At 36.9% G+C, this 11,860-nt stretch overlaps 1 protein-coding gene across 6 annotated transcripts in view; it reads right to left on the minus strand.

Moving 5' to 3' along the window:
- Positions 1-10,559, minus strand: part of LOC135102923 (SH3 domain-containing protein 19-like) — a 38,765-nt gene extending 28,206 nt beyond the window's left edge. Inside the window, exons 1-2 of one of the 6 annotated variants that reach the window (XM_064008588.1) lie at positions 10,437-10,559; positions 7,544-7,607 (exon numbers count right to left, since the gene is read on the minus strand). In XM_064008588.1, the coding sequence (XP_063864658.1) occupies positions 7,544-7,607; positions 10,437-10,458 (86 nt within the window). In that variant the 5' untranslated portion in view covers positions 10,459-10,559. Of the gene's footprint in view, positions 1-7,543; positions 7,608-9,839; positions 10,088-10,235; positions 10,261-10,326; positions 10,352-10,436 lie in introns of those variants that run through there. The other 5 variants (XM_064008593.1, XM_064008589.1, XM_064008590.1 and 2 more) reach the window with 5 other exon arrangements.
- Positions 10,560-11,860: the final 1,301 nt, after the last annotated feature.

An 11,860-nucleotide genomic window follows, 5' to 3' on the forward strand; every position in this document is an offset into this window, starting at 1 on the left:
GTGAACAAACTCACAAGATGCAGAGGAGAACCATCACAGTTGGACTTAGTGTTTATGAAAACCCCAGAAAGTCGACCAGGTATACACTGTCTGAGTCCACTGGGAAGAAATGATCATGTGACAATAAAAATAGTACTACAAGAGGAGACAGTGATGCACAGGAATGAACAATTCATAAATGGGAGACAGAACTATGCTATATACAGCTTGTTAACAAACATTAGGGTGGGTGAAGAAAAAGATATACAGAAACTGGAAAGAATACAGAGGATAGTGACAAAGATGGTACCAGAATTGAAAGACTTAAACTATGTAGAAAGAATTGAAGAGATGGTACTACCAACACTACAAGAGAGAAGAGAAAGAGGAGACTTGATAACAATGAACAAATTAGTAAACAATATATAAAGAATAGACAGAAATGACTTGGTACCACAGATGAGAGAGACAGATAAGGAGGCATGGGAAGAAAATAAAGAAGAGTGGATGTTTGAGCAACATCAAGAAATACAGCTTCCCATATTGAACTATTGAAATCTGGAATGATTTGAAAGAAGAGGTGATTGTGGCAGTGTACACATGTTTAAAGAGAAACTGGATAAATATGGTTATGGAGACAGGACAAAATGAGCTTTGGCTTGTTCCTTGAGCAATACAACTAGGCAAACACACACACACACACACACACACACACTATTTCCAACTTAAAATCACTTGATCTTTAATTTTTGTCAGTCCTTGCAGGACACCCTGTGTGTGTGTGTGTGTGTGTGTGTGTGTGTGTGTGTGTGTGTGTGTGCGTGTGTGTGTGTGTGTGTGTGTGTGCGTGTGTGTGTGTGTGTGTGCATTTATAACTAACACATGCACACACACACACACATTAGCAAAATTACAGGAGAAACCTATAACTTGTTGAGAAGAATAAGGCAGGCCTTTGCATATATGGATGAAGAGATGGTCAGGAAGATGATCGTGTCGCTGATAAGACTAGACTAGAATATGCAGCAGTAGTGTGGTCGCCATACAAGAAAAAGGATATAAGGAAGTTGGAGAGTTCAGAGAGCAACTACGAAGGTGGTACCAAGTATCAGGGACTTGTCATATGAAGAGAGACTGGAAAGGCTACATCTACCAACGTTGGAAAAGAGGAGAGAAAGGGGAGACTTGATTGCGATATATAAAGCATATGAGGGAGTAGAGGAGGGGGACTGGGGCGACTTAATGGTCTGGGATACACGGGACACTAGAGGAGTGCTTGTAGAAGAGATGTCAAAAAGTATAGTTTCCCATATAGAAGTATTGATGTATGGAACAGTCTGGATGAGGAGATAGTAAATGCAGCAAGTATACATCAATTCAAGGCTAAGTTGGATATTAAAAGATGTGGAGATGGGACAGCACGAGCATAGCTCTTTTCCCATAAAACACAACTAGGCAACTAGGTAAACACACACACACACACACACACACACACACACACACACACACACACACACACACACACACACACACACACACACACACACACACAGGATGTCCTGTGAGGAAAGTCATGTAATGACAAAAATTAAAGATCAAGTGATTTTAAGTTGGAAATATTCCACGGTCAAATGCTTTTAATGCCATGGTTTAAAAGTTACAGAGTATTTAAATATGAAAGCACATTAATGGCTAAGTGGCAACACAGTTTTGTCCCACAACATTCAGTTGGTCACTGTTGCCACATGGAGTTTTATGTTTTGTTACAATTTAATGTTTAATTATGGAAATATTAATTTGTAATCTCATCCACATCCTAGAGAAATTAAATACTCATGAATGAATGAAAAGTAACACCTTCAAGATGGCAACACCCTCATTACCATTACTTCCAATATATGAATTGCTTCTTAATGCAAGCTGTTAGTAAAACTTCAGCTTACAGCCCACATGAGAATTGTAATAAAAGTAATGGCAAAAAATATTTCTAGAGTACCTACAACACTCAAGATTTTTTATACATACAAGTGAAAGTAACAAATACATAGGACTTCATAAAACATTAAAAGGTCAATGAATAAAAAGCAATGGAACAGCCACACTTGGCTGCTTTGTGAGGTCCGCAAGGCAGGATTCTGGTTAGTGTTGTTTTGTATAGCTTTATTTCTTTTTTGTTTGAGCAACATTTGGTGTGCACATAACCCAGTGTGATGGCGAACTTACAAAATGTTAGTGAATTGCTTAAGAGAGTCTGTATGGAGTTCTTATCTTCCTGTACTTATGAGCGTTATAACTTGGGACTGTTAGTGAATTCTAGCCCAAATGTTGTCATCAGATCTGATGTCTACTCTGTCATTTTCAAGGTACAGTAAAACCTCCCTAAACTGAACCTGAAAAGCAAAAAGTACAGTAGTAATACAGTGTATACTGTTATGTTAGCTTTTATATGACCAGTGTGTTGTGTACAGTTAAGTGAGCTCTTAAGTGGACACTTCGTGTGTAGTTGCATAATGTTAAGTGAACTCTTAAGTGCGTTCAGTACCGCACTCAGGTCGCCTGAGTGACCCAACTGAGCGGTTTTGGGCTCTTCCTGGGATACCATAAACAAATCATCAACATTGCCATGGAAATGGCCACATTCTATCTGACTCAGTAGCAGTAAACATATGGCTGATGCTTATCCTCTTGGTGATTTGTATTAGGGAAAATTTGCTGTCCTTGGCGATGAGGTTCTTGGTGAATATTACTTCTTACCCATCCCATTTCCTTTATTTTTATTCTTTTATATATTTAAGACTCAGTACTTTACTTACTAGTGCATGTCACTACATGTATGTGGACAGTATTGCAATGAGTGAGTATAACAATATAAGTATGGTTGAGCAGCTATTTTTGTTGTGATGTCATCAGAGCACAGAGCACACCACCTCCTCAGTTTGGGTAACCCGAGTCACCTAAGTGGGCCACCTTCAAATTTGCTTTTTTTGTTGCATACTGACTGGAAGCACTTGTTCATTAATTCTGCTTGTAACCGTGTATCTTCGTATGCAATGTCATCTTTTGTTAATTTATCTATTGTTTGCTTGTTTTTCATCTTACCATTCACATATCTGAAGGATAACTTTGGCTTATCTTTGCATTTGTTAACCATATCTTTCTCATAATTCCTTTCTTCATCTCTCAGGATTCTGATATATTCGTTACTTGCCTTCTTGAATTCTTCCCATTTCTCACTTCCTCCTTTTTTTCTCCATCTATTCCATGCTGCTTCTTTTTCTTTTCTTGCCATTATACATCTTGTATTAAACCAGTCTTTTTTCTTTTTCACTTCATTTGTTTTGATCTTCAGTACATATCTACTGACCCCTTCATTATAAATTTCCATGAATATATCCCACTTTTCCTATGTATTGTTTGTCGTGAACAGTTGTTTCCATTTAGCCTCTGCAAAATATTGCCTTAACCTGATAAAATCTGCTTTCCTGTAATTATATCTCCCATTCTTGTAAATTTCATTCCTATTTTCTACTGGACTGAATTCAATTAACAGATGGTCACTTTTACCTAGTGGGCACTGATAATTTATTCCTTCAGTGATGTCCATTTCCTTTGTAAACAACAAGTCTAGCCTTGATGCCTTTTCATTACCCCCACATCTTGTATTTTCTCCAATCCATTGGGCCATAGTATTTGTCATTATTAAATTTTGAAGCATATATCCCCATGACTCTTCTCCTCCATCTGTGGTCCACTCTCACCAGCATACCTCCTTGCAATTAAAGTCACCCATAAGTGACTTATATTATTACTCTCTGCCAGTATTCTCTCCAAACAATTACTAGTATCTCTTAACAATAATTTATAATTCTCGTGTCCATGCATTTGTCTTTGGGGGTACATAAGCCACTGCAAAATTTCGTCTTCATTCTCCCTTCCTTTTTGTTTTAATTCTAATTTCTTCTGCCATTCCTCCAATTTCGACATCTTCCACTGTTATGCTCTTCTTTGTAAGTAACATGACTCCTCCCCCTTTCTTATTATTTCTATGTTTTATCCACACATTATAATTACTATTACCAATTCTTATATTTTCTGTTGTCTCATTTAGTTTAACTTCAGTAATACCCATGATGTTGGGCTGCTTTATCTTAATATAATTATTCAATTCTTGAAATGTTGATATTAAACCATTTATAATATTTGTATATGCCACTGTCCACTTTATATTTTTCCATACGTTATTTACATTTTCTATTCTTTTTTGTCAGATACCATTTCCTGAGCCTCTCGTCTTTTACCTTCCAATAGAACTTTTTTTTTCTCTTCCTCCATTCTGTTCTCGTTTTTTGCCTTTCCTTCTTTTATTAGATCATTTACATTGAGTCTCTCCTCCTCATTCATGTCCCTCTTTATCCAAACTTTCCTGTATTGCTCTGTCTTGTCCAGTTTCCACACATACAATATCACTTCCATGGCTGTTGTTTGTGCCCTAAGTTTTACTTTCAGTTGTCGTTCTCCTCCTTCTGTACACTTCCCCAGTTGATGTTTTCCCTCTTCTATCTTACTGGCTCTGTTTCCACTTTTAATCCATGTATAACAATACATTTCTTTTTGTCCACTGTGTCCCTTACCATCGATCCTTTCTACTTGATCACTTTCACAATTTCCTTACTTAAATCTGTCTTTTCCTTCTTTTGCACTTCTATGATTTCTGTAAAGTTAACTTTTTCTTCCTCTTTTTCCTTCCTCCAGATTTGATGTTCACTTTTCATCCCTATCACTTCATTTTCCTGTTTTTTAACAATATAATTGTTTTCCTTCAATTTTGTCTGTAGATTGGCGCATAGTGTTTTCAATTCTTTGTTTTCCTCTTCCTGGTCATGTTTTTCTTTTTTTTAAATAATTTTTCACTCTTTCAATGAGGTCACTGATCATCCCATCCATTAAAACCACTTTCCTTCCTTGCATTTTTCCATGTAGTTCATTATCTTCCTCAAATTCTGGGAATGGTGACCCCATTGGCAACATTCCGCTCCCACCTATGGCGTCTGCCTTTCTGGAGCTTTTACTCATTTTATTACATCTATTATTACTTAAATTTTCCCTTATTTTTTATTTCTGGAGCCAGGACAACTCCACTTGAGCACAGCTCAAGTAGAATGATAGAGAATGAAAATGGAATAATATGAGTAAGAAAGGATGAAGATAAAATGACATGGAATGAATGAGAGGGAGAGAAAGCATCACTTCCTTGTCCTTTATCTCTGACGGATAAGGGAGAGGGGAGGTGACAGGGAGGGAGGTTTGAGACCAGACAAAAGAGGAAGGAAAGGAAAGGAACAACAGGAGGAAGGGACATACAGGGGGGAGAGAGAGAGAGAGAGAGAGAGAGAGAGAGAGAGAGAGAGAGAGAGAGAGAGAGAGAGAGAGAGAGAGAGAGAGAGAGAGAGAGAGAGAGAGAGAGAGAGAGAGAGAGAGAGAGAGAGAGAGAGAGGAAGGGCAGGGAAGGGGGAGGAGAAACGCTAAGGTGATTGACTGAGTGGCATTGCTTGAATGGGTGTGTTTGAATTGGAGGACAAAATTTGTTCGCTAACCCTGTTCGAATCAGTTGTTGTTCAAATTGAAGGACGTCTGAAGCACAAGGTATGACTGTATCCATCTTGCTTTTTATTTTATCTATATATCTGGCTGAAAGAGTGCTGGTAAGACATCTACAAGGTATCTATACAGAGCCATGTCAAATTATGAGTAAAAATATGGAGGGGGATTCCAAATCTTCTTGCCCCTGACCTTTTCAATTGCCATTCACAAATCTACAGGAAATATGGATGCGGTATTTTACAGGTTTAAGGGCTAAGCATAATGATACCTGTGCAGGAAAAAAGCATTATGAACATCATTTTAGATACTCTGTACAAGCATGACCTCTCTTAGAGGCAACCTTCTTCACACAATGGTGTCTCAGAGAAGTGCTACAGCAAAAAACTCATATAACGGGTCTATCTCTCTAATATACAGATTATTACACCCAACTAGTACCTAATGGTAATTAGATAACAGAAACAAAGGAATAAGGAGACTGCCTATCCATCTTGTCTGGTTTGATGACTGAACCTGGGACCTCTTGGTTGTAGGGTGTATGCACTCACCATTATGCTACATGATATGCATTCTTCAAATCCAAGTGCAGAGTGAGTGGCTAGGCCATGTCCCCTATCACATACTACATAATAAATTATATTTTTGAAAAAAGAAAAGAAGAAAAGAAAAGAAAAGAAAAAAAAAAAGATTTACTGGAATTTATGTTCACAAGAAAACCTTTTTTCCAATTAATATCATTTGTCATTTATACAAAATGACTTACATATTACACAAATTCAACTTATATTATAAATTGATCTCTGAATCTGAATCAAACTATTAATAATTTCTTTTGTGAATAAAAATTAAACTCAAAATCACTATTTCATGAAGAAAATCAGAATGAACTGTATTCATAATCCAGTGAATCTTACTCGTCTTCTCACAACAGATGTCTCTGCAAAGTGTGTGGCTGGTCAAGGCAGGGCAAAGTCACCCTTTTCCAACCCTATCTAGTACGCATGAATCAACAATGCGTCAAAACTCAAAGGCACACTGCCACACCTTTAAATAAAAATTTTGCAGGCCCATAAATAATTGTACTGACACCTCTACACTTGACTGTACAAACAATACATGCAGCAATAGCTCACCTAACTAGAATATCTGTAGTCTCTTGTATTGTATTGTGAAAATTGGATAACTCACAATTTCACACATTTTCTGACACTCTTCCAACATCTTCATTGTTTTTCCTTGGCCCTGTAAAGTATGTATGCTTTGAATTTCTCCATTTCATATTATCCTTTTCTTTTAAGATTTAAGATCATTGCTGTATCATCCTCAGAGTTCAGCTGAATAGAAAAATAAAGCAAACATGCATATGCACATGTACTTGCGCACGCGCACACACTCTCACACACCCACACGCACACACACACACACAAATAATGATAAACAAAAAATGAAATAATAAAAGAATATGTATAAATAAAAAAATCTTGTCAGACAAGTCACTGTTGCATTTGATGTTGCCAGATGACTGCCTTATTGTACATACAAAAGTATCTTTTTCTTGTGCCATGATTATTTAGGTCATCCTCCTACCTTATCACTTAAGTGTAATTTTGCTAAATTTCAGCTTTCTAAATATGAGAAAGCATTGTAAGACAGTACTGTACTTGAAAACACCAAATAGTAAAAAGTACACATCATTAAAACAATCTACAAAAAACACTCACCACAAATAAATTCTTAGGTGTAAAAGGAAGACATGTAAAGACAATTATTAATTCTAAACAAATTATCCATACAAGATATTTCAATTATCTATAATATAAAAACTTAATCTAATCAGATCATACAATGATCACAGTTTCATCTATTTCTGCTTGTAATAGCAAAAACTACCATTATCTTCATAAATGGAACACATTACAAAAAAGTTTTTGTGAACTCAGGAAAGTAAGTAACAATTACTTACCGAGGATGTGGCCCTGCTTTCCTGGATGATGGAGGAGGAGGCGCCCGTCGAACTGGACGGATGTCTAGGGTATATAAAGGTGGTTTTATAGATTGCCTCTTCACAAAGATGATACAAAACCTTTATATTTAACATCCATAAAGATAAAATATGTGTCCTGACATCATGCAATACATTTTGATAAACCCAGATATATAAGGGATTCACTGCAAGACTTTCACCTAGGTGCTGCCATGTTACTGCAACAAAGAGCAGAACAACATAGACTCCATGAACCCAGACTGAATTCAGAACTGGGCTTTAGAGCATTTGAAGAAAGTACACCATGTCTGTATAATGAGTTGCCTGTTACAAATGTATAAAAAGGATAAATTTCAGTAATAATGTCATTACTATTGTTGGCGGCCCTACAGAGTACTGCAATGCATGGCCTGAAACTCCATTAATGGTAATGGTAATGGTAAGATGACTTGGAAGTTATCCAGGGTGAAGTGATCCTTCCTATTATTTTAGATTTGGTTTTGAAAATCCTTTCACTGTTACATGGTCAAGACTAATTAATGCCACTAAGCATGACTTGCACAGCACTTTTTTTTTTTTTTTGGTGAAATGGGCTATTTTTAAAGGTATAGATGAACTGAATTTGCTTTATCACCTTAAAGTCTGCTTTCCTACCAAATTCCAAAAATTATTGTGTATTTGGGAAGACAGAACATTTTGAGTATTATGGCACTAATTTTACTCTGAAACTGACAAATTCCTAAAACTGGAAAAAAAAAAAAAAAAAAAAAAAAAAAAAAATACAAAATTAAAAAGGGTTTCTAACATGAATTTTTACCCTCCATCTGAACACATTTAAACTACTGATGAGACTGGTGTCTAGAAAACCTATATTCACCACCTTTTCAAGCAACCAAAGCTTTGCTTGTGGTATCCTTTTGACTATGTGCTGTTGGGCAGATCAATGACCAACAACCTACAATACAAGATGGAATCCATTGCCGACTCATGCACCCATTCACTATGGAGGCACAAAACACCCATCTTTATTCCACCCTGGTGGAAAACACAAGATTTTTGCACTTTACTGTTAGAAATGGATCTTTGTAAATCTTTGCCTCCATTAACTATGCATGCTGAAACAGGTAAGCTTCAGCCCTTTCTAAGAACATAAGAACATAAGAAATAAGGAAAGATGCAAGAAGCCATCAGGCTTACATGTGGCAGTCCCTGTATGAAATAAACCTACCTATTTTCACCTATCATCCCCATCCATAAATCCATCTAATCTTCTCTTAAAGCTCTCTAAAGTCTTAGCACTAACAACTTGATTACCGAGTCCTTTCCATTCATCTACCACTCTATCTGAGAACCAATTTCTTCCTGTCTCTTTTTTAAACCTAAAATTTTCAAGCTTGAACCCATTATTTCTTGTTCTGTCCTGGTTACTGATCCTAAGAATTTTGCTTAGGTCTCCCTTGTTATAACCATTATACCACTTAAAGACTTCTATCAGGTCCCCTCAACCTACATCTCTCTAAACAATGTAAATTTAACAGCTTCAATCTCGTCTCATAAGGAATACTCCTCATCTCCTGTATCCTTTTAGTCATTCTCCTTTCTACTGATTCTAATAGACCTATATCCTTACTGTAATATGGGGACCAGAACTGCACAGTGTAGTCTAGATGTGGTCTGGCCAGTGCCAAATATAACTTTAATATTACTCTGGGCCTTCTACTTTTAAAAATTAATCCTCAAACCATATTTTCCCTGTTTCTGGCCTCTATGCATTGCTTTCTTAGGCGGAGTTCAGACGTAACTCAAACTCCTAAATCTTTTCTGTACCCTGAACCTACCAGAATTTTGTTGTTTATTGTGTACCAACTGTATGGGTTTCCTCTACCTATGCTAAGTACTTTACATTTGTTGATATTAAACTGCATTTGCCATCTGTCTGTCCATCTGTTCATCCTACATAAATCTACCTGCAAGGCGATGGCATCCGATTCTTATGCCATACCATAAACTTGTAATGGTAAACCACAGCCCTTTATAGATTTGTACATACTTGTGTAAAATGCCAATGTCTCAGCAGTCAATCCCAGCAGGACAACTAGTATAGTTTAAACCATCAGTTAAAGAATATATCACTTAATGACAAACTATTAGAAAACTATTAGAAAATGACAAACTATTAGAAGACTAGGAAACATTAATAATACAGGAATCATATACAGAATCAGCATCAACAAGGACTACATAGCCAGACCCAAAGCAAAGGCTCATCCCTCACCTATTACTGGGCTGGGATGGAATTGCTTTCTAGGTTGCATGACGTAATCTTCAGTCACTACAACTACTGTCTATCAGCGCCAAGGTAGCTTATGGTCATGATCCGCGTGAATGTATACCAAGTGTTGCACTGTGCTGAGAGCAGTGACAGTAATGACCGTTATCACACATCTATGCCAACCACACATCATCTCAACCATGACAGTTACTGCAACTTTCTACAACTCTTTACATCATACTGAATGCTATCACTGGAACGATTATTTCCTTAATCAATCATTAGTGCCATGATGATGCCTACTACCAGCTGAGTGACCTTCTTCACTTAATACAGCATGCGGCACACGCGATAACACTGTGATAATCAAATTATCACAAGAAATAGTCACAATATTACCAGATACCATGCACGTATAATAGTCGTGACAAGATTAAAACACTGGTCTCCGCGAATCACCACTCGCTATTTTTCACACCTCCAGACTGACCTGAACACATTCTCAGACAGCTTACCTACTACAAGTCAAGCTTAGACTGTGTGCACTGGTTTGAAATTTAATGTTTAAGCATTAGGTACAGAGTCATGCAGATACTTCACCTCCTGTCAGCAGGTCCTCCATGGCCACAACACAACCCACTTCCTCTACTGACGTCACGCTGATTCTCCTTCCTGGAATAGGCGGGCAGGTACTGGGCCAATCACAACGCAGCACGACTCACGACAGACTTCTCATTGGCGGGCCACACAACCTCCAGATGTGGGATATTTAAAATTCTATAGTAGCTAGTGCTACGTCTTATCTTTGTCCTTATCGGAATATCTCTTTTACATGGTCATCCACTATGAGAATGTAGAGCAGATACCTAAACTAGATCAAGGATACGAGGGACAGGAGTGTAGCGTTTTATTACGTAAATTTTGCTTACAGGCAATCAGCTTATGTTGATAGCGTGCTTACCACTGATGCATGTGGTTGTACGGGAATTCCTATGTGAAAGCATTCGCACACAACCGCGCGAGAAAGAGGCGCGAACAGGGAGTAACTATCTTTTATTGAGAGAGAGAGAGAGAGAGAGAGAGAGAGAGAGAGTAGCTACATACTCCCTACTAACATACATTTTTACACGCAATTGTTAACAAATTGTAAATATCTTTGCCACAGGTTGATTGAAGTGTTAGAATTGGTAGTATTATAAAGATTAAAGGAATGATGGTGTCCTATTTACGTACATACTAGTCCGTTAGGTTTAACAAAGGCCTACACAAAAGGTTTGTGTAGTCCTGATCAATTAAAGCCCCGAACGACGTCATAGCTACCCACAAGTGTGTCATCACTCAGACAATGGTTTAGAGTTTAGACTACTGTCTGTTCACCCTTGACTCAGGGCTCTCCCATACTGATGACGTCACACCTGTGCATTCAGGCCGTCACTATCTAAATATCTTGTGCTCAAATTTTTGCCATTGCAGGAATTTTATATATATATATATATATATATATATATATATATATATATATATATATATATATATATATATATATATATATATATACGTGTGTGTGTGTGTGTGTGTGTGTGTGTGTGTGTGTGTGTGTGTGTGTGTGTGTGTGTGTGTGTGTGTAGTGTTAGATTTACTTATTTGGAAATGCCTTAACTGTTTTTTAGAAGGTCGCTGGTAATGCATAGGCTGTGAGAGCGTACAGTACCTCATGGTATGCTTGAGGAAGAAAAAAAAATAAAACAATAAATTTATAATTGAATGAATGATGATGATGATGATAATAATAATAATAATAATAACAATGATAATAATAATCACCATAAAATAATAATAATGAATAAGTAAAAAAATACAAATACATATAAGAATAAACAAATTAACAAACAAATAAATAAATAAATAAAACCCAGTTAAATAACAAGAAGCAATAAGACTTTATCAATGCAAAGAACTGTGGTTGTTTTAAAATTCTTGAGATCTGAGAAGAATGTGAACCTCAGCCTATCAAGTGACTGGCG

This window comes from Scylla paramamosain, chromosome 8 (genome assembly GCF_035594125.1).
Source record: "Scylla paramamosain isolate STU-SP2022 chromosome 8, ASM3559412v1, whole genome shotgun sequence".
In the NCBI taxonomy this organism is placed as follows: Eukaryota; Metazoa; Arthropoda; class Malacostraca; order Decapoda; family Portunidae; genus Scylla; species Scylla paramamosain.